The 24,322-nt window shown below is 33.7% G+C and overlaps 2 protein-coding genes across 2 annotated transcripts; both read left to right on the forward strand.

Annotated features, from left to right (window-relative positions):
• Positions 1 to 226: 226 nt before the first annotated feature.
• LOC120187594 (probable ribose-5-phosphate isomerase 2) lies at positions 227 to 1,497 on the forward strand. Its single transcript, XM_039191285.1, has one exon. It carries the CDS (start codon positions 426 to 428, stop codon positions 1,206 to 1,208), a length of 783 nt encoding a protein of 260 aa, XP_039047216.1. The 5' UTR covers positions 227 to 425; the 3' UTR covers positions 1,209 to 1,497.
• An 18,809-nt stretch (positions 1,498 to 20,306) lies between these two features.
• On the forward strand, positions 20,307 to 23,049 carry LOC120187528 (beta-glucuronosyltransferase GlcAT14A-like). Its single transcript, XM_039191234.1, has 4 exons — positions 20,307 to 20,829; positions 21,842 to 21,917; positions 22,009 to 22,124; positions 22,239 to 23,049. Exons 1-4 carry the CDS (start codon positions 20,346 to 20,348, stop codon positions 22,754 to 22,756), a joined length of 1,194 nt encoding a protein of 397 aa, XP_039047165.1. The 5' UTR covers positions 20,307 to 20,345; the 3' UTR covers positions 22,757 to 23,049.
• The last annotated feature ends 1,273 nt before the right edge of the window (positions 23,050 to 24,322 follow it).

The raw sequence follows: 24,322 nt of genomic DNA on the forward strand, positions 1-24,322 counted from the left end.
ATTATGCAGAAAAGGTAAAAAAATATTGAAAAGCACAAAGAAATCCAAGAAAAGTAACGGTGACAAACCCATCCATGCTCTGAGAGAATATGCTATGCGGAGAATCGAATTAAAAATAAAAACGAAAAATTTATTTTTGGAAATCTGATATTTGGAGCTTTTCCGGATTTTTCTTTTATAAGAACCAAACAAACCCACCATTTTCCATACAACCAAACATCCCGCCTTTCTCTCAATTTACCCCCAAAACCCTTTCTCTTTCTCTTCACCACACAAACCCATTCCCCTTATCTCTTCCCCTTCCTCATCTTTTGATTCCCCAGTCTTTATTTTGCCTCATTCCTCATTTGGCCTTTGATTTATCATCCCATTTTTACAAAAAATATATATTCTGTTATTCTTTATCAACCTTTAACCCTCAGAGAATGGCGATTGCTTGGTCCAAAAAACCTGCTTCAATGGAGGCTTTATCATTGTCCCCTCCTATGTCCCCTTCCGTCTTCCTTACCCAAGATGAATTGAAAAAAATTGCCGCTTACAAAGCCGTCGAGTTCGTCGAGTCGGGTATGGTTCTGGGTCTCGGCACAGGTTCGACCGCCAAACACGCCGTCGATCGAATAGGCGATTTGCTCCGTCAAGGCAAGCTCACCAACATCGTCGGGATCCCCACGTCGAAGAAGACGGAAGAACAAGCTCTCTCCTTGGGTATCCCACTCTCAGATCTCGACAACCATCCCGCCATTGATTTAGCCATTGACGGCGCCGATGAAGTCGACCCGCATCTCAATCTCGTCAAAGGGAGAGGCGGGTCGCTTTTAAGAGAGAAAATGGTTGAAGGAGCTTGCAAGAAATTCGTCTGTATCGTTGATGAATCCAAATTGGTGAAACATTTGGGCGGTAGTGGTTTGGCTTTGCCCGTCGAGGTTGTCCCATTTTGCTGGAAATTCACTGCGAATAAACTCCGGAACCTTTTCGAACGCTCGGGTTGCGTCACCAAACTGAGGAACGATTGCGAAGGGAAGTCATTCGTCACTGATAATGGGAATTATATCGTGGATTTGTATCTGAAGAAAGATTTGGGGGATTTGCAGATCGCAAGCGATGCTATATTGAGGATTGCTGGTGTTGTTGAACACGGTATGTTTCTTGACATGGCAACCACTGTTATTGTTGCAGGTGAGCTTGGAATCACAATCAAGAATAAGTAGAAATCTGGGGAACACAAATTATGCTAACCTTTTTTAGTATTTGATGATTTAGTATTGGTTTTTGATTACTTTTTTCCATTTGTCGATTGATTGATGATGAGAAGAGAAGACTTGTCGTGTACTTTTCAATATCATTTGGGGCAAATTGTAAGGGAAGATTGAGTTTAGGCATATTAGGATGCTCAAGCAGCTGAGCTATGAGCGTGATATATGTCAACTGTTATGATAATTCTTATATTAATGTTAGTGTACTTGAACTGAGCCGAATTCAAGCTCGAGCTCGATTTGAAATTAGCTAGAATAATTTTGATTCCTATACGTTACTCTATGTCGTTTGAACTTTAGTTAAATTCATGTTGAAAATTATTACTGATTAAAATATGCATGCGACCTCGAGCATTATGCTATTTGAAGTTCGATTTGTTTGAAATCACTCGAAGCTCAGAACGGTCAACGAACACTTAGTCGAACCCCTAAGTTTTTTTGACATGGCATTCATCACGCATGCTGAATAGGTGATAGGCAACTCTAGTTTAACAAGTCATTTGTTGCTTATTATCTATTGTTTAACGTGTGAATGAAGATGAGATTCATTTGCATTGTTTAGTTATTGCGTCTTGTCTTTAGCTATTCTTGACTTGTTGAAAGTCTACTTCTGTTTGAACACCAAAGCGAAACCCACTTTGAATTGAAGAGGACATTAAGAACAGTGATCATGTATATAAATGGCAAAGCTTTTCGAATTTATAGTTTCGATTGGGTATTATTATGTTACTGTAAATCAGGGCGTGATTTCAAGAGCCTGTTGAGCTTCTTCTGGATCAATGTCACCATCATTTTTTTTCCTTGTTTTCAAAGAGTGATTTTTTTTTTCATCGTTAATCATTGATCGTCAAGGCATATTCCTAAATCTCTTGTATTCACGTGACAGACCACGTATAATTGTTGGTAAAATTAAATATGTGGTCATCAATAAAAAAAGTCATGATGAATTACAAGATTTCAAGTTATTAATCGAGTAAAAATCTGGTTCAAAAGTACGTTTTTAAATATTAATTTTTTATTTAATTATCGTTATATAATTATAATCTTATGTAAATTTTGATAATAAATATATATTTTGTTTCAATTCCAATGGATGCCTATATGATGAAGAATTGAGGGCTTGCATCCCACATGAAGTAGTCCTTTAGACGTATGAGTAGTGGTTGTGCCTCTTATTTGTTATGCTATTGTTGAGTGGCATTCAAGTGATTGTATGCTTCGCCATTTTGGTTTCACATAATTTATTCCTAAAGCACCCTTAAAGCTTGACAATATGCATATACTTGACAGGCGAGGCAAACAAGGTGTTAATTGGATGAAGAAGCACAGAAAGTGGGTAACGATGTGGGAGAACCATTATGAACGCATTCTTACTTGCCAATATATGTCAAAAACTGGTTTCAAACTTTCACCTAACTATATTTCATGGTTCAATGAAAATAGAAAGTCGTTCATACTTTCAAAGGAAGCACAAGACAGGTCTATTCATCATCGTCAGGAAAAACATCCACCAACAGATTATCATCGTCCCCCGACTAATCGTGGACGAAGAGTAGATACTTTTAGTCCATCTTCAGCAGCAATATTGGAAACATCACACCATTCTGATCGATTTTGAGCCCTTCGAGTTATATCCCAAGCTCGTTAGTTTATATTTTGAACCTGTTGATTTACTTGTCGAGCCCACAGGGTTATATTCTGAGCTAGCAAGGCTATATTCCGAGCAAGCTGGGTTATATTTCGAGCCTCCCTAGAGGATATTATATGCCTATGCCTATAGATCTGACATTTTCTTCATATGTATCGTATCTAGTGGGTGGTACTCCTCCACCAACAGCAATACCACCACCACCACCATACGAATCACATCCATCTATATCATTCTTTTTGTAGTTCTTAGTAAGCGGTGAGATTGTTGATCGTACACATCCACATTCGTTATTCTATTGAGGTCCTTCTTCGACATTAATTCTGACACAAGAAGATGAAGTTGATGTCGATGATGATGATGATATTGAAGATGAAGAGGAAGAGCAACCTATACAAAGAAACTCCGCTTGAAATAGACAACCACCGCCCTATGAAACTCATTCAAGAAGAAGACATCATTAGTTTTTATATTATGTTTTTAATTGAATTCTATATGTTGAAACAATATTTGATTTTGACATAATATGAATAAGAAACTTATTTTTAAGGTCAAATACTTTGTCAAAATAATAATAATAATATATTATTTTTAGGGAAAATATATAATAATATCTAGTTTATATGAGGGCCTATAAATAGGTGTGAAGTGAAGCTATTTACTCTCACTTGAAGATTAAAACATTTGGAAAAAAGTGAGTCTTTCAATTCAAACCTTTATTTTTTTACATGGCTACTTTTTTGTAACTATTTTTTATGATTATAAATCTTTTACCATGTCTTAAAAAAATTCAACTAGGCGAGTTGATCATGAAGATCGAAAGAAAGGTTCACCCGTGAAGAAATGAAGATTATCTTCATTAAATTTTAAATTACCAATATCATGCACGAAGTTTCCTCTGAACGATGATGTTGACATTGCTGGTATGATTGACACATACGAATCTTATTCTATTTCTAACGTGGAGTTGTATGTAGAGTTTGTTGAAGTTGATGGTGGTGTGTTTCTAGTTCGAATACTAAAGTAATTGAGATAAATGATGGATAAACAAATGTAGAGGAAGGAGAAATAGAGATAGATGTTAGAGACCCGAAAGCATGGCTCCAATTTGTACATAGTAGACAACAAGAAAAAGCATGAAAAAATTGAAGAACTTAATATTACTTCTGATGAGTCTACTGATTGCAAGGACTAAAGCTTCCAGCTAAGAGTGGTATGCTTATGATTTTATTTAATATTTGTTTCTCTAATCTCCTCAGGTACGTAGATGAAGAACTCGTTTAATGTAGTGTGTGGTATGATGGTTGTGGAATATTATGGTTATGTGTAATGTTTGTTGTATTCATTGATTTTATGTAATATGTGATATGATAAGTGTGGAACATCATTTGTAATATGAGGTTAAAATCATAATTTTTTTTATTTAATTAGTCCGACTAATAACAAAAATCTATTACAATATACTTTCATGTTTCTAAAAACAATAAAAACAACCCTTAAAAAACATGAGCTTAAAAGCAATATGTTTTTGGAATCTTTTCGATGTATGAAAATAATATAATTTTGACAATAGTATGCATAGTCCTAGTTTTACAATGCATAAGCTCTTTTTTCTTCATCGTTAGATGCATTGGATGAATCGTTAGATGCTTGTTGTAACCTCTTTTTAGTGTGAAACAATCATATACAAACGTATAAGTTGCTTCAATCACACCCTTTGTAGATGATTGGTTCAAAATATTACAACGAACATCAACATTGACATAGTACTTGAAAAAAAAAACTCTAGTATACATTCCCTAAACAATCCATGGGGATTTTTGTTTGAAATATAAGCTTTTCTTAATAGCAAGTATTTAGAATGATCCAAAGGTTTTAAGGCATACCCATAAAGTCGAATATTTGCAAATATAATTATTGAGTTTGGAGCCAAGGAAAATCTCAACAAATTAAACAAAGGTTGAGAAAATCCTGAATACAATTACCAACAGTTCAACATAAAACTCAACCAATATATCATTTGGGAGATAAGATAGGAAAATTTAGATGCCATTAAAGAATCAATTATTTGTTATGAAGATAGAATAAAAATGATGGAAAACAAATGGGGCAGTAAGGAGCAAAAAATTTATGATTATCAAAACGAAATGAATGAAAACAAAATAGGATAATGAGGACCACAATTGAAAACAAAGAATCGCCTATTGCTTGGTTCAAAATATTACAACTAACATTAACATTAACATAATACTTAAAAAAACTCTAGTATACCTTCCCTAAACAATGCATGAGGATTTTCGAAATATAAGCCTTTTGTAATAGCAAAAGTATTCAAAATGATCCAAAGTTCTAAGGCATACCCATAAATTCAAACATTTTCATTATATAATTCTTGAATTTGAAGCTAAGTAGAAGTCCCAGAAAATTAAACAAAGGTTGAGAAATTTCTCAATACAATTACTAGCAGTGCAACATAAAAATCGGTCAATATATCATTTGGGAGATAAGACAAGAAAAATTTAGATGTCATTGAAGAATCAACGTTTTGTTATGAAGAGTAGAGTGAAATGATGGAGAAAAAATATGGCAGTAAGAAGCACAAAAATTTATGAATATCATAATGAAATGAATGGAAACAAAATGAGACACTTAGGACCACAATTGAAAACAAATATATAGTGAGTTATTGTGATGACTAGTTTCCCGAAGGGGAATATCATCTATACATAAAATGGATTGGAAAATTAAGAAAATCTTTGAAAAAGGGAAGACGTTTTTCACAAGAAGCACTTTCACCTTTTGCAATGAATCTCTGTCATGTCATAGTGTCTCATCCCATCAGACATAAGATTTATTATGATGAATAGTTTCCCAAAGGGGAACATCATATTTGCATATAATTGACTGAAAAATGTAGAGAATCTTTAAAAAAAAGGAAGACTTTTCACAAGAAGCATTTTTATCTTTTACAGGGAATCTCAATCATGTCATAGTGTCTCTTACCATTAGACATATGAGTTATTGTGATGAATAGTTCCCCAAAGGGAAACATCATATTTACATATAATTGACTGGTAAATGTAGATAACTTTGAAAAATGAAGGCTCTTTTCATAAGAAGAACTTTTACATTTTATAGGAATCTATGCCATGTAATAGTGTTTCATCCCATCAGACATAAGAGTTATTTTGATGAATAATTCTACGAAGCAGAACATCATTTTTCTATATAATTGATTGGAAAATGCAAAGAATCCCTAAAGAAAAGGGAAGGGTATTTTCACAAGAAGTGTTTTTACCTTTTGTAGGGAATCCCTGCCATGTCATATTATCTCATCCCATCAGACATGACAGTTATTGTGATGAATAATTCCCTAAAAGGGAACATCATCTGTGCATATAATTGATTGGAAAATGTATAGAATCTTTGGAAAACGGGAATAATCTTTTCACAAGAGGTGCTTTAAGATTTTGCAGGGAATTTCTGCCATGCCCTAGTGTCTCGTCCCATCAGACATGAGAGTTATTATGATGAATAGTTCCCTGAAGGAAAACATCATCTATACACATATATTTTTCTATTCATTTTAATAATCAAACTCTCATACTATCTCTCATCTCTCAAAGAATGAACATATTTCTACTGTTGTTATTACGATGGTCAAATTTGTGAATCTTAAACAAGAGTTGTTTTTGAATTAGACCATGATATCCATATATCCATCAAGAGAAACATCACTCATGAGGAGTTAATCATAAAACTTTCCTTAAAAGTTCACGCTAGAAGTACTAGAAGAGATCTTCACTTCAATACAGATTTCCTACTAAACCTTTTTTTGCTAACATATACAACGTTTCATATTTCCAATGATGATGATGTTGATATGATAATTGATACTCAAAATAAAAATTCAGAAGTTATTACAAAGATTTATGCCAAATTTGTTGAAGTGATTGGGGTTCATGGTATGTCATTATTCTCTCACTATTGGTTAGCTAATCAAGTTGGCAACCCAACTCAAATATAAAGTAACGATTTCACACAATTAATGGAGAATTCACCTCGTGAGGTGCTATCAAGTTTAATGGGGCGTTATTCATCAATAATTGCTTACAATCTCTACAAATATGGGTCGATGAATAATCCATATGAAAATATCTCCTCAAGTTCAAGGGGAAGGTATTCATCTTCCAATTTGTTTGACCTCAACATCGAAATACCATCGATACGACACTCCGTTCGGAACCCATATTGTAGTATAGATTCAAGTTCAATGGGGATGCATTCATCTGCCAACTTGTTCGACCTCAACATCTAAATGTCATCGACATAATAATATGTTCAGAACCCATATGACAATATGCTTTCAAGTTCAAATTGAATACATTCATCTATCAACTTGTTTGACTTCAACATTGGAATAACATTCTCAAATGAGAAAAAAGGTTATTCATCTCCACCAGAATAACCACTTCGTAAGCAAGGTGCAGATGGTGATGAGACATGATTATTCATTAAACCATAATCACCTCAATTTAACATAAACTTCGATGATGGTGTGGATGAAGTTCCCATAAATACGACACAAAATGAACATCAAACACATATGTAGTAGATTTTGAGGCAATGTACGAGCTAGAATTTTTGAATATGCCTAATATTTAAGGTTATGAATTTAATTCATCTGTTAATGATAGTGAGTTATATATTAGAATGGAGTAACCATCCAAAAAGAAAACAATGAATGCAATTAAGAATTAAAATATTCGTAATTCATTTCACTCAAGTGTCAAATGAGCCACCAACAAAAAGTATGTTTGCCACTGTGTCCACCATGATAACGGATGTAATTGGATGATTAATGTATCAAAGAGGAAGGGGAAGAACAACATATAAGAACTAACAAGATACAACGATCCTCATACAAATTATGCAAGAGGGATCAACCAAGGCCATCTTAACATGGATTCTAACATGATTTACCAAGTCACCATGCTCATGGTCAAAGAAAACTCTCATATCACTATTAAAGTTTTGATGTCTATTATACAATCAAAATATGGCCATACTGTCTCCTATAGAAAAACATGGAAGATATAACAAAATGCCCATATAAAACTGTTCGGTGAGTGGGATTCTTCTTAAAACGAGCTACCAAGTTGGTTGAAAGTAATGCAAAGACTCAATATTGGGATAATAGTTAAGTTCGAAACTCGTCATACATACGAGAATGATACAGTTGTCTGAGATATCTGTCAATTTTACCGCATTTTTTTGGACTTAACCATAGTGTATTAATGTGGTGAAATACTACAAGCTGGTGGTTTAAATTGATGGTACATTCTTGTATAAAAAATACAAGCAAGTTTTATTTTTGGTAATTATCTAAGATGGTAACTGAAACATTGTTCTCGTTGCATTAGCCTTAGTTGAGGGGAAAGGTACAAAGTCTAGGGATTTTTTCTTAGAAATTTATGCTTCCATGTTGTCAAGAAGGATAATATATACATAATTTCATATCAAAAAGATGAGATCAAAGTAACATTCGACTCTTTGGTAGAATGTGGAAACCTCCACATGTCCAACACTATTATTGTATTTGACATATTGCTACAAACTACCATGGAAAATTTAAGAAAAATGATGAATGTCAATTACTTATACGTATGAGTATGTTACTTTTTGAATTTTATTTCTCAGTTAACTTCATTTTATTTAATAACTAGGACATATGATTTAGGTTATGAACTCTTACCTCAAAGGTTTAAGTATATGCTACAAGAGTTGCAAGCAAAAAATGACCAAAGTTTGCAAGCAAAAAATGACCAAAGTTACAATTAGATCAGAACCATCAACAAAGAAATGTGGACATATGCATACGATGAGGGATATCGACATGGTCAGATGAAAACCAACATGGCAAAGGCTATCAATTCAAACTTAAATGGGGTGTCATTTACTATAACTTATTTGGTTAAAACAACATATTTTCGTTTGGGTAAGCTTTTTGTGAAGCTCGAGGGGGATAAGCTCTTACTTGAATGCAAAACAATTATATTTATCACCCACGATTGGGTAACAGGTCCATAGATAAAAAGTCACAACATCAAATGAAATGTTGGTAATATATATTTCTCATACCTATGAATTATTTCGTGTGTCATAGATGTCATGACCTCTTCAAGGGATTGAATTTAACTCTTTCAGAATGAATTTACAAGAAAGGTGGTGTGATTGTGACTTCTTTCGAGCTCTAAAATATACATGCGCCCATGTCATAACAGCTTGTTCATATTCCCATTTGTACTACAAACGTTATGTTGATCCCGTCTATCAACTTTTGCAAGTATTCAATGTATATGAATTTGAGTTCCCCCATGGTAATGAAAAAGCCACTTGAATTAAATCAAATTCGAGTTTATTAAGGGAACCAGGTCATCCAAAATCCACTTGAATTCATTATGGTATGAATATTCAAGAGACGTTAAAAGAACCTAAAATAAGTGGATATTGTAGAAACCAAAACCACAATAGGAAAAAATGTCCACCTTTTTATCATCTCTCAACCGTGGACCATAATTATATAATTGTATTTTGTGGTATTGAAATTTATGTTATTTTAATTTATGGTAAAATATTTTATGTTATTGTATTTTCTAATCTTATATTTTATGTAATTTTTATTTTATTTTTTTCATATAAATATTAATGATTTTATGTAATTTTTTTTTTAATTTTATTCTTTTTGTTGGGATTTTTGGAAGCTCTAATCGACAACCGAAATTGCTTGCACAGAGGGTCGGGATCGGTTTTTGAGTATAGGGAGTAAAGAGATTGAAAAATAGAGATTTGCACAACGATTTAGAGTGGTTCGACTTCTCAGCCAAGTCTACATCCACTACCTTAGTTGTCACCAAGGATTTTCCAACAAATTCACTAATTTGTTCTTTCTTTTGAGGACAAAGAGTAACCTTACAAACTCCCTAGTTTTTCCGGGCTAAACTAGAACATTTCCCTAGCTTTTACATGGGATTAGCTAGATCCTTTCCCCTTTACAAAATGATAAAAGAAGTAAACAAATAAACCTCTCTAAGGTAGGTGTTTACAAGAATGAGCTCACAAGAACAAAATATTTACAAGAGAAAGATGAAATAAGAATGAAAAACTCTTCTCTTGTGTTTGATTGCTTGGATAGTTGTTATCTTGCTTCTTCAAGTGTCCTTAGCTTGTATTTATAGCTTGGAATGAGTTTGAAGTCGTATATAGCTGTTGGGGATGTTTTGGAGCCGTTTGGGGATGATTTTTTTGCTCAAAAAGGCTGCCTACGATATGGGGTATCAATACCTCTTCATAGGGTATCGGTACTCCTTCATAAAATTCAAATTAAACTAGCCGTTGCAGCCAAGGGGTATAGATACCCCTAGGGGGGGTATCGATACTCGGGGTATAGATACCCCTGGGGGGTATAGATACCCCCCGAGCAATCTGGAATTTGAGCCTTCAGGGGGGGTATGGATACCCCTACAAGGGGTATCGGTACCCGATAACATTTTTGCTCAAATTTGAATTTTAATGGTTTTTGAATTATTTTTGAAACCTTTTAAAACTTTGAATAAATTAAATTAAGTCCAAAAACATTTTGTAAATTCAATTAAAGTCCAAAAACCATTTTGCCTTAAATTGTTATATCAAAACATAGTTCAACAATCTCCCCCCTTTTTGATATAACAAAACATTTGAAAAATTATTTTTGGCAAAACTCCCCCTTAATAAAATGTTTAATGAAAAAGATACAAATTGTTAAAAAAGGATACTAATTGTTAAAAAGATAACCAATTGTTGGGAAATATATGAAAATGTTAAACTCCCCCTTTTTCATTAAGAAATTGATTTTTTTCAAACCAAAACTTCTCCCCTTTTTGTTATATAAAAAATAATTCAATCTTTAAAGTTAAAAATAACTTTGGAGAGTAAGTGATAAATTTGGCATTTTAAAAATCATTTGAAAAATCAAAGCTCCCCCTCAATAAATGCATTTCAAACAAAAATTAAGCTTTATGGTCTTGACACTTTAAAAAAAATTGAATTTCAACAAAGAATAGCAAACATGTTATTAGCACATGAAATTCAAAGTATCCAAGTCTAAAATACTTTATGCAATACCAAATTTTGAAATTTGATATTAATATCAATTGTTGAAATTTGATATTAATACCAATTGTTTAAAATTAAGTGCATTTGCATAAAGTTTTCCAAAAATGAAATGCATTTTGAAATTTTTTATATCAATTGTTAGAGAGATATCATTTTCATTTAAACCATATGCATAATCATTTAAATTTAGGTAAAAAATTTAAAATTTGTAAATTTAAAACTTTTGAAAAGTTGATATCAATTGTTAGAGAGATATCATTTGCATTTAAAACCAATTTTGACCAAAATTCATTATGATGAACTTAAAATTTTGAAAAATTATTAAAATATTAAAATGTTCATCATAACCACCTTTTAACATACATGAGATTAAAAATAATACATAATTATTTAAAATCAAAACTCATGCATGCTTAAAATTAAATGAGCAACCAAATAACCAAAACTAAAAGTATTAAGCTTAGAGGTTACTCATTCCTTTTTCATGTGTGGCTAGAGCATCTTGAATATCATCATCTTCATCACCATTGCTCCCACACACCTACAAGAGACATTCATTTCAATTTTGGTATCCAAATTGCTTTAGATCCTTGGACGTTAGTTTCAATGCCTCTTGTTCCCTTAGGAATCCATACTTGTCTAATTTTAAAACGTTTTCCTTTCTTCAAAAGACAAGTATGTTCCTTATGACCATGATAATGACAATGTGAGCATATTGTCATTATTGAACTAAATGAATTATTTAAAATGATTTCTTTTTCTTTTGTTAAGCATTCAAGCTTAACTTTTAAATCAAAATTTTCTTTTTCAAAACTATCAATTTTTATTTTTGAAAGCTCTAAATCCTTTTTCAAAATTTCATTTTGGCTTTCAAAATATATTTTTGTTTTCAAAAGAAAATCATTTTCGATTTTAAATTTTGAAATCATTTTCTTATATTTGGAGTTCAGGGTCTCAAACTCCGAATATAACCTATTAAAAGCATCTTGTAACTCATCAAACGTATATGAATTAAATTCATTTGAGTTAGAAGATACCTCGGGCTCTTCATAAGCCATTAGAGACACCACCTTTGTTGGTTCTTCTTTCTTGTTTCCATGGATTTCCTTGAGCTTATTCCAAATCTCCTTGGCACTTGAACATGAAGAAACCCCTTCATAGATTTTAGGACCAAATGCACAAAACAACATGTGCATGGCTTTGGCATTAAGTTGAGTTTTCTTCTGTTCTTTGTCACTTCGCTTCTTGTCCTTCTTCTTTGCAGAAGAGTAGCCATTCTCGATTATCTCTCATATATCAAGATCATTGGATTGGATGAATACTTTCATTAATTTCTTCCAATGATGATAGTTGACTCCATTGAAGTATAAAGGTTTATCGTTTGGTAGGGAGTCTTCCATGTGGAACGAGCCGGAGGTGGAAGCCATCTTCTCGGTTGTGTAGAGAATTAGTAGAGCTTCTTCTAGGATTGTTTCAAGGTGGTTAAACCTTCTTAACGAGTTAGGCTATGACGCCAATTGTTGAGATTTTCAGAAGCTCGAATCGATAACTGGAATTGCTTGTAAAGAGGGTCGGGATCAATTTTTGAGTATAGGGAGTAAGGAGATTGAAAGATAGATATTTGCACAGCGATTTAGAGTGGTTCGACTTCTCAACCAAGTCTACATCCACTACCTTAGTTGTCGCCAAGGATTTTCCAACAAATTAACTAATTTGTTCTTTCTTTTGAGGATAAAGAGTAACCTTACAAACTCCCTAGTTTTTTCGGGCTAAACTAGAACCTTTCCCTAGCTTTTACACGTGATTAGCTAGAACTTTTCCCCTTTACAAAATGATAAAAGAAGTAAACAAATAAACCTCTCTTAGGTAGGTGTTTACAAGATTGAGCTCACAAGAACAAAATATTTACAAGAGAAAGATGAAATAAGAATGAAGAACTCTTCTGTTGTGTTTGATTGCTTGGATAGTTGTTCTCTTGCTTCTTCAAGTGTCCTAAGCTTGTGTTTATAGCTTGGAATGAGTTTGAAGTCGTATATAGCCGTTAGGGATGTTTTGGAGCCGTTTGGGGATTATTTTTCTGCTCAAAAAGGCTACCTACGATAGGGGGTATCAGTACCTCTTCATAGGGTATCGGTACTCCTTCATAAAATTCAAATTAAACTAGACGTTGCAGCCAGGGGGTATAGATACCCCTGGGGGGGTATAGATACCCCTGGGGGGGTATCGATACTCGGGGTATGGATACCCCTGGGGGTATAGATACCCTCCGAGCAATCTAGAATTTGAGTCTTCAGGGGGTATGGATACCCCTGCAGGGGGGTATCGGTACCCTATAGCATTTTTGCTCAAATTTGAATTTTAATGGTCTTTGAATTATTTTTGAAACCTTTTAAAACTTTGAATAAATTCAATTAAGTCTAAAAACATTTTGTAAATTCAATTCAAGTCCAAAAACCATTTTACCTTAAATTGTTATATCAAAACATAGTTCAACACTTTTAAATATTTTATTTTATAATTTAGGTTTGTGTTTAGGGCTTATTGTTTACTATTTAGGTTTTAGAATTGGTTTATATTTTAATATTAAAATTTTTAGGGTTGGTTTATGATTTTAATATTAAAATCCTAAACTGTTTTCCAAATAAAACTTAAACCAAGTTTCAAAAACCCTAATCCAAAAGTGGTATTTATCGGGGAATGAGAGAAGGTACGTCCTGTACAAAGAGTTTACCTGGTAGGTTGCCACATCAGCGAAAGATGTGCTTGTACAATGCGCTTATCAGGTAGGTTGCCACATCAGTGGAAGACATGTCACACTCTATATAACACGTCTTCTAGCCACATCGATGCAACATTGGTAAAGTGTGTTTCCCACAAACCACCTTCTTACCTCATCAGAAATGATGTTATTTTTGTATATATTAGGCTAAAGGTGTTATTTTGGGTGATATTTGGATAAAAAAAACCCTGTAATAGTAAGAATGAGGTGGATGGTTTCCTTAAATGGTTAAACCCTTCACCCATCTCCTCAAAATATATAACAAAATTATTTAAATTATCTAAAATTAATTTGATATATAATATCTAATAAAATTATTTTTTCATGATTTCAAATTTTCACTCATCACTAAATCAAAGAAGTTAAAAATTTCAGAAAAAGAGAAAAAGGTAATAGCAAAAATAGTCTAGTAAGTATAAAGGAATGTATTTAAAATTAATATGTAGTAAAATATGTAATTTTCTCTTAACAAGTAAATTAATTTAAAATTTATCAAATGTAAGTAAATTTATAAAACATGACTAATCTCTTCTTCAAATGAATTTCATGATAGATAAATAATTTAATTAATATATCTTGAAATATTGATAAGTACTCTAAAAAGACAATTGTTTTTTGAAAAGGAAGAGAATCATTTCATTTAATCTAGTCTTAAAGCAACCAATACAACCAAACTAGAGATACATTCAGGATGTTCATGGACGAACCATAGAGGAGAGTTACAAGATAAAGCCTATTTAACTGACCCATGTAACAGTGAAATGTATTTAATTAGAACTTTAAACTATTCAAACAAACACAAAATGTTCATATTCATTCGTTTAACTTTAATCGAACAAATAAACGAACATAAACGAACGAACAAAAAACATAACTTTCTTTTAAATCAAGTAAAAATTATTAAAAGAATATAAGTAAAAAACATAAATATAAATTTAATTAAACTATTGAACATAAACTAATTGATTATCGAACATAAATGAACAAATTATTAAACATAAACGAATGAATAATTGTAACACCTCGAATACCGAGTTGGTATTTTCATATAAACCCTAATGAATTTTAAAATAAAAATAAGAGACCATTTCAACCTAATACATAGTCTTGTCAAAACTCATTGGGAAGACAACCTAATTACTAGTCTTATCAAAACTCCTTGAGAAGACAACCGAATATATAGTCTTCTCAAAACTCCTTGGGAAGACCACTTGATGTATATTTTGGTCAAATTTCCTTGGTTTCTTCCTCGTAATCTTCAATTGACTTTTAGAAGACCGCATCAAGACTTCTATTTTAAGTTAAGATTTTGTTAATGACCATAAGCTATTTCGGGTTGCGCATTTAACCAAAGTTAGTGATGCCTCTTTTTTGTTTTCCTTGTATAGTTGTTTTCCATTTTTCCTTTTTGAGCAAGTATTGATACACATATTGAGGTGATGTGACCCTCCCTTTTGAGAAAATAAGATTTTATCTTTTCTCTTACCTTGGGAAGACTACAATCTGGAAAGGTGACATGGTTTTCGACCGGATGAAAATGATATTTTTGAATTGGGTTTATTAAGAGAAAGACTAAAGTTGTAAATTACCCCTAAAGTAACCTAAAGGCTGAAAATCATTTAAAGAAGCCTAAGTCACATAGGGAGAAATTTTCCCTTGTCTTTTCTTCTTCCGAACTCAAACTTTTTCTCCTCTTTTTACTGTTTTAAGCAAAGGTGAAAGCTTTGATATCTGTCCTTCTCATTTTGGCTTTGTAGAGGTAAGAAATGTAGTTGTTGCGTGTTGTGAGTACTATAAAATTATACACAAATAATGTGCAAGTATACACAATCACTCAAGTAATAAAGTGATGAGTGAGTATCATCTCCACAGGTATTGGTGGAAATAACAAAGTTTAACCAAAGCAAAGTACTACTCTGTCTAAGTATAATTAGTGATGATATGTACCAATGGAGAATGCTACAACAATGAAAAGTATATGTTGGTGGATATGGATTGATAGTATGATGTGGCAGTAGATGAAAATGTATTGGCAAAGAGCAGATTATAATGTTGAAAATGATAGAAATGTCAAGACAATGAAAAACGGTAAAAACAATATATAAATGATAGTTTGATAATCCTCACACAATAAGCTGCCTACGGGAATGAATGGTAGAGATTGATTTAAGGATGCTAAAACTTATCTCTCAAGCAGATTTAATTTATCTAAGCTTCACTTGCTTGATGGAGTTTGCTAAATATGCTCCCGCTATCTCTAGTCAAAGGAACCTAATAGGATAGAATGCCACGATATCTCCTCTCAGTCTCAACTATGGAAACCTACGCTATTGATAAAAACTACCCCTCTTAGTCGTTGAAATCCTATATTAGCCTCTATCAAGCACTAATGGATTAGGATATAATACTATTATACTGGGTTTAAGCTTAAGAAAATACTACATCCCATTGTATATGCAGATCTTACTTGTGTTTCTCTCGAATACTACAAGCATTAATGACCAAGTTTCTCTCAAACACCTAGCCTTAATCTAAGTAATGGATACTCTCATGCCTCCTACAAACTTAGAAGATGAAGCATTCTTAAGCAAAACAAGTAAATGCAAAAGATAAATTTAAATCTACCATTAAAACAAAATCAAACATCTATAAAATCAACCCCACTAAATAAGGTTAGTTCATTGTAGGGTTCGAATCATCCATGAAATAAAACATGAAATTCATTCGTTCCAACAACCCAATATCGAATGAAAAATAACAGCAAAGGGGAAGGGATAAAAAGCCTTCAACGCACGCAGTCGGAGCTCTCATCGACCACCACAACTCGCCTTAGCTTGCTAGCTTCTCTCGGACGCCTAGCTCGCCACTCCTTGGAGCTCGTTAATAGAGGAACACCACTAAGAGAATGGATGAAAGGAAACGGTGGAGAAGATGAAGAAAATCTAGTTGGAGATGGTGAGTGTGTAACATGCTTCCTCTCTCATGTGAGGTGTATTAAGTAATAAAAAATATCCAAGCGTATTAATAGAATTTAACAATCCAAATACCCATCATACCCCTAGAGTCACTCCTTGGGTGTGAGTTTTATCCTCCCAAGTGGAAGTGGTCCCCAACAGGTGGTTATAATCATCAGACACGTTCCTTGCCAACTGTCATTTTATAAAAATATATGTTTATCTTTTTCAACACCAGAAATGCCAAGGCATTTCAATCTGCTTCAGCAACGTGTGATGTCACAGTATTCTTTCCCAGATCAACCTTTTGCTTGTTATTTCCAGCACAACATAGACATCCACACATTTCTCTCATAGAACACCTTTATAAGATAAAATATCATAACCACCATTAATGAAACTATATACAACTATATGCATCTAAAATGACCTAAATGAGATTTTAAACAAACAATAACTTAAGTGAAAAAGGCATTAAAAGTAGCCTTTTTAGGGAGTTATTAGTAACCTTTACTCCTAGCGCTCCATTTCAAACCCAATTTCTCATGTTTTGGCTATGATGATCGAGATGGAGGGGTTTAGAGAGGTTTTAGGTTTTAGAACCGTAGAGTGGTTTTAACTCATTTTAAGGTTTAAAATCATGTTTCCACCTCTCCTAAGTTATTTACTGGGTTAATGACTCATTCCATGTTGTTATAGTGAGATAATTGGGGGAGGCTCCAAGAGCAAAGAAAAGGAGAAAGTAGTGCTTGGGTGAGCTTGAGGTTGTTTCTTCGGCTCAAAACACACTTTTAACCCATCTATACTACTTGTAGCTTAATATGTGCAGTATGGTTGCTTGTATGGGTGTATGAAGCATTTGGGTTCTAGCTTGAAAATGGATACTTGATGTTATTCATGCATAATGCAAAGACCTTTTATGATCCTTTGAACCTACATAAGCTTTAAATAACGTTGGGGGCCTTAGGAGGGTCTTAGGAGATATTTAGAGTGTTACACTCGTGAAAGACATGACAATATGGGTTTGTGGTATAAGTACTATAGGAATAGTTCCAATACCGTTTGTTTATTAGGTTGAAAATCAAGGGGTTTTGTATAGAAGTATTGATACCCAATTCTTGGGGTCTCGGTACTGTTAATAGGGTATCAATACTCAAGGTTCAATAACGATACAAAGGAAAAATTTATGATTTCTAGTATACCCAAATCGTACCAATACTCGAGACAATATAGGTACCACAATGAGGTATGTATCGATACTATACGATGGAGCATCGTTACTGACATAATAATAATGGTTGTAAACCTCATTTTATCAAGGGATTCAGGTAATGGTTAGAATCAAAGGAGAGCACTAATAAAAGCTTACAAGTGAGAACTTTAACAATTGTTTGATAAAATAAGATCTATATGAGATATGATTTCATAAGACTTATACCTTGCTTGATACTTGGGAAAACATTGAGGACACCCATGTTACCACACCGGATATATCCAGTCCAATGCTTGGGCACTTAAAACTGCTAATTGGACGTTGAGCTGACGCTATATAGCCCAGTCACATCCCAAGTACTCTAGAGGAGTAGACTAGCTGGAAAAGTACCAATGCTTCGTGATCCGAACCTAGCCTAAGGTACTTGAGGTTCTGATGCTACATGACCCAGACCTCGCCCAAGATACCTTTAGTAAGCAGATAGAGGTGTGAGTCCCGTGATGCAAAGGTGACCCTAAACTATACCATATTGATGACTTTTGTTGTATGTTCTCCCAAGTTCATAACTATACTTGTGGCATACTCGCATGTTGAATGCATGTAGTATAATAGTTATTTTAGTGTGACATTAAGCTTGTAAGCTCATTGTTCGAAATATGTTTTTGTGCGCAGGTTCTTAGGTACTAGTTCGTGCAGCTCAACGCCGGGGTTGCAAATTTCCAGACTTAGACTTACCAGAGTACGTCTCGAATGTTGTAGTGGGTATGTACTATCATAGACCATGGGTATTTGAGTTGTAAATTCTGTATTTGGAACTTATGTATTTTGGAGATTTTTATTTGGGAGCTCCCCACATTTTGTAAACTTATTTTATATTTTGAGATTTTATTATGTTTTAAATTATGTTTTAAACTAAGAGAATGTATGAATTTTTAAAAAAGGGTTAGTCACATTCGGTGGTTCTGTGTAGCATCCTAATTCTCTAGTTTTTTCAGGTCGGATCGAATTAGGGTGTTACAATTGTCGAACGTTTACGAACGTAAATGAACAAACGAGCCCTTTATTCGTGTTCGTTCATTTAACTAAACGAACAAAAAATTCTTGTTCATGTTCATTCATTTAATAAATGAACAAACATAAACGAACTTCCCGCTGAATGGTTCGATGAACATTCGGTTCGTTTACAAGCATATCTTTATTCAAAGATGATTAATCAAATGTAAGTTTTGAATATAAAAACATTTTTCAAAAAACTAATTACAGTGAAATAAATAGACGTAATCATTTAAACACAACTTTCATAAGATGTGGTTATTATATACTTGAAATAAATGCTTTTTTTAAAATAATTTCTTTTGAATACTATTTTCATTTCTTTCTTCAAAGTAAACATTATTCCTATAAGGTATATATCATAAATAAGTATCAAAAGTATACGATTTTTTTATCCAAAGTATTTTTTTATCAAGATAAGTATATAATTATTTTTTTATCAAAATAAGTACTTAAAATATTTTTTAATTAAAATATGTACATAAAGTATACAATTTTTTTTATCTAAATACTTAAAGTATCCTTTATATAATATCATATTTCAATTTCTTAAAATTTAGATAAAAATAATTGAATACTTTAAATATTTAGTTAAATTAAAAAAAATAAATGCTTATTTTTTAAAAAAAATTAAATACTTAAGTAAAAAGATAATAAACGCTAAATAGTTATTTATAATATAAGAATTTCTATAAAAATGAAGTAAGTATATCACCTAGAATGAATAAAACTTATATCAGATATCTTCCGTTTTATATATTTTATCTTATAAAAATTAAATAGGTGTTAATTTAAAAATGAATTATACATAAAATTAATTCATGCACGGAAGTAAATTAGTAATTGAATGATATATTCATGTTGGAGGATTGTTATTACATAGATTGCCAAGATTAGGATATGGAAATTCTGAATCTTCTTTCTCCTCCTCTCCCTCCACGGAAACCAAATCTAACCTCAAACCGAAGAAAATAATAAACTAAACCCTAACCCTAGTTAACCCTTCAACTCCACCGGGGCTAAGTGGCGAACATTTCATTTCACCATCAAAACAAACAAAATATATTTAAAATTTGTACACATACAACAAAAAGAAAAAAATGTTTTTTTTTAATCATTCTCAACTGACCTTGCACACAGAGAGATTTTATGTTCAATCTTCTGGAACCAGAGATTCCCAAATGCCCATTTCCCAGAACATCTTCAAAATCCAAAATTTAGCTGAAATTTTCCTCCTGTGATCAATAATAAACCCAATGCTCAAAATTTAATAGCTTGAAACACTGTTGCTATGGGAACGGAAAAGAAGTGTTTTTTCACTTTCTTCTCCACAACATTTCTCCCCCTTCTCCTCCTCTTGCTTTACTCGATATCAGCTTTCAGCTCCCCTAGACCTTTCTTCTCACTCGGCCAACGCGGACCTCATTGTCCACCGGCATTTGCGTACTATATATTTGGTGGAAAAGGTGATAAAGATCGGATCTTTAGGCTACTGCTTGCTGTGTATCATCCCAGGAATCGGTATTTGTTGCAACTTGGAGCTGAGGCTTCTGATGAGGAAAGGTATAGGTTGACCCTGGCTTTGAAATCCGTACCTGCTATTAGGAGCTTTGGAAATGTGGATGTCATAGGGAAGCCTGGTCGTTTTTCTTACGTGGGTTCTACGCATATTGCTGCCACGTTGCACGCTGCTTCTGTTTTGATGAAGGTTGATTCTGGCTGGGATTGGTTTATTGCTTTGAGCGCTTTGGATTACCCCTTGGTTACTCAAGATGGTAACCCGTTTCTACGTCTTGATTTTTTTCTTTTTGGATTTATGTTGTTCTCTTTTGTATGTAGTAGTTGGAGAATTTAGTTGTTGAGAAAAGTTTCATGCTTTAGTTGAAATTACTTGAAATTTGGATTGATTTTATAAGAAATGGGATTTAAGAGTTTATGATTTAGGTGTTCTTTAAGATCAATTGGATTCTGTATAGGATTTAGGTTGCAGTATTAATAGTTGGCCTGGAAAGTGAGTTTTCTTTGAGTTGCTCTCGTGGTTAGGTTCGTTCTGCCAAAGTTTGGTAAAACATTGCAACAACTCGGCTACAAATTCGAATGTTTTACACGATTCAGGGGAAACTCTGACCAGTTTATAGTTTCATTTACATTACCATGATTCCAAGAATGTTGTGTTATTACTTCTTGTTTGATTTGCTTAAATGTAGGATTTATTGCTGAGTAAAGCGTATGGGTTCAGGCATTGTATATTTTGGGGCAGTTTTTAAATGCAGTAGCGAAACTGTTGACTTTTCAACCAGAGGATAATTGTCATAATCGGGTCATGAGAATAGATTAAATCCAAAAAGATTTAGTAAACATGCTTTATCTACTGAACATTATACATACACGGAGCTAAGGGTATGGTATCGAGAAACTGGATGCTTGAAAGTATGTAATGGGAGGATGGTTGACATCTTTTTAAGACATTATTAGTGTCTTTTTTGATTTCGATTTATGGTTCAGGAGGTTATAGTCTTAGATTTTCCTTTTTTGGTCTATATCTGCAGAGTTTTGCTAAACTTTTAGATTATTGAAACTTGAAAGGAAGGGACTTGCAAACCAAATTCCTTCCTTTTCTGTTATATCAATAGTGTCGCTTGATTATTTATGAATGGTCCAGCACTCTGAATGTTTCGATTTGGATTTGATAATGAGAACACCTTATACATTCATGATGCATCTCGTTAATTTCACCTGTTCTTTTATTACGTAATTGTATCGAACACTTTTTTTGTTTTGTCTCAGATTTGTCTCACGTGTTCTCCTTGGTTAGGCGGGACCTCAATTTCCTTAATCATACTAGTGACCTTGGGTGGAAAGGGTAGGAAAAACCCTTTTCATGAATCATATATTTCCTTCCGATGTAATTTGTAATAGAAATCTAATTCGTACTGGTCTACTTTTGATTGCAGAGGTCAACGGATCCAGCCTATTGTAGTTGATCCAGCGATTTACCTAGCTAGGAGGACTGGAATTTTTCATGCTAATGAGAAACGACCAATGCCGGATGCTTTTAAGATATTCACAGGCAAAGTTTACTATCAATATTGTTTGTCTGTTGTTGTTCGTGATATAAAAAAGTTATTATGACTGTTGTTTTCTTTGGAGATGCTTCTCATTTACATATTGGTATTGAATTCAGGTTCCCCATGGGTCATCTTAAGCAGATCCTTTCTGGAATTTTGCATTCTCGGGTGGGACAATCTACCTCGGACCCTTCTGATGTATTTCAATAACGTTATGTTATCCGAAGAAAGCTATTTCCATTCCGTCATATGCAATTCACCAGAGTTCAAGAACACTACCGTAAACAGCGATTTAAGATATATGATTTGGGACAATCCTCCAAAGATGGAACCCCACTTCCTCAACGTTTCGGATTATGATCAAATCGCTCAAAGTGGAGTGGCATTTGCAAGACAGTTTAAAAAAGACGAACCTCTGTTGGACATGGTTGACAAAAAGATCCTCAAGCGCAGCGGACGAAACCAAGTTGGCCCGGGGGCATGGTGCACCGGCCGGAATAGCTGGTGGTCGGATCCTTGCACGCAATGGGGTGATGTAAATGTCCTAAAGCCTGGACCTCAGGCGAAGAAGTTAGAAGAAACCATGACAAACCTTCTCGATGACTGGAGTTCACAGTCTAATCAATGCACGTGAAGGCAGTGTCCGAAATTGTGAACTGAAAGGTGAATATTTCGGAGACTCACTGCCATTCTTGTTGCTTCTGAGTTCCATTGATGGTTCGAAAGTATGCCATCAAATGAGATTCATTCCCAGGCATCTGTAAAACTATCTTTTGAGGGTTCCTAAATTCACAAGGTATGATTTTAAAGCAAGTGAATTGAGTTGGTAGGTTAAGGGGTTAGTATTTAATGGTGAAAAGCCACAGCAGAAGACTCTTCAATGAGGAAAGAAGGACCTCCCTTTTGAGATGCCATTTTGCATGCTGTTATTTGTATTTATCACGTAGATGTTAGAAGACAAATTCATTCATTGAAAATCCTCTTGATGTATTGCTATTATTGTTCCTTCTCTCTCACGTCATTCTGTTATGAGCTTACTAGGATTTGAGAATAAGATCAAAGAAAAGAAAAGAATTTAGAGAAGAGAGATTGTAGAAGAGAAAGATTTCATTCATTTTTCACATAATAGATTACTTCCCAACACAGCGTCTTATTTGTATACAATGTATCAAATCTTACTAGATTTAACAGCCGACAATCATTAGCTATAACTAACTGTAAAAATCCTTGTAGGTGTTGTTGGCATGAGTCGTCCATTCTTGTTGGGCTTGGCTTCAATTCTATTGTCACCCGGTCCATTTGAGTCCCTTCAAACTCACGTGCTTCTCATATGTTGCCTTTGCTTGTTCATTCCTGATTTTATGCCCAATCATCCCTAAATTCTCGTTTAAAATCCCCAACACTTTTTTCAATTTCTCCAATTCATCTTTTCATCTCTGCCATTTGTGACTATACCCCTTCCTCGAGAAGATTCTTACTCCGAAGGCTCAAAGTATGAGACCTGTGACTTAAACATAGTGTAATCAAGTGAAATTTTTCGCTCCTACGTTCGTCCACTGCACCACTAATTTAGTGACTGATTGTGCTTCTTCACCAAGCGTTTGTTGAGCACCATACCCGGGTGGATTTTTTACTGTCCTTTATGTCCAAACTCGAAGGATCCAATGAGGTAACATTTTGATCTTCAAATTTTTTCTTCAACAAGCTGATATGATTTACTTGTTGCACTCTCAAGGATTCACCTAATTGTAATTTATATGCCACTGATCCCCTGCATTGTAAAACAGTGTAGGGACCATAGAACCTTGCTGTAAGATTTAAACTCTTTCGAAGAGCAAGTGAGGTTTGGTGGTAGGACTGGAACTTCAGATAAACTCTACCCACGACCGTTAGATCTTTATGTCTTTTCTTTATTCGCATAAAACTTCAGATACTTTCTCCAGGGCAGAGGCGGGGCTAGAGGGAGCACAAGTTGTGCGCAATAGATTTATTACAATAAAAATCTCATTTTTTTGGTCTAATTTCACTTTACGAAAAATGAGCTTATCTTCATGATTTTCCTATCCCACACAATTAGGATTTGAGTTAGTAATATCACCAATCTCCTTATATATACTGCATTCAAGCTTTGCAATTTTTACTAAGGGCCTCTTTATAAGAATTTAAAGGCCTCTTTTTAAGAATTTGCACAATACCTTCA

Source organism: Hibiscus syriacus, unplaced genomic scaffold, assembly GCF_006381635.1.
Source record: "Hibiscus syriacus cultivar Baekdansim isolate YM2019G1 unplaced genomic scaffold, ASM638163v2 tig00113725_pilon, whole genome shotgun sequence".
NCBI classification, from domain to species: Eukaryota; Viridiplantae; Streptophyta; class Magnoliopsida; order Malvales; family Malvaceae; genus Hibiscus; species Hibiscus syriacus.

Excerpts from the sequence above, each read along its gene's own strand:
- LOC120187594 (XM_039191285.1), top strand. The coding sequence starts at position 426 with ATGGCGATTGCTTGGTCCAAAAAACCTGCTTCAATGGAGGCTTTATCA.
- LOC120187528 (XM_039191234.1), top strand. The coding sequence starts at position 20,346 with ATGGGAACGGAAAAGAAGTGTTTTTTCACTTTCTTCTCCACAACATTT. Across the intron at positions 20,830-21,841 it reads CCCCTTGGTTACTCAAGATG|ATTTGTCTCACGTGTTCTCC; the intron begins GTAACCCGTTTC and ends GTTTTGTCTCAG. Across the intron at positions 22,125-22,238 it reads TGCTTTTAAGATATTCACAG|GTTCCCCATGGGTCATCTTA; the intron begins GCAAAGTTTACT and ends TATTGAATTCAG.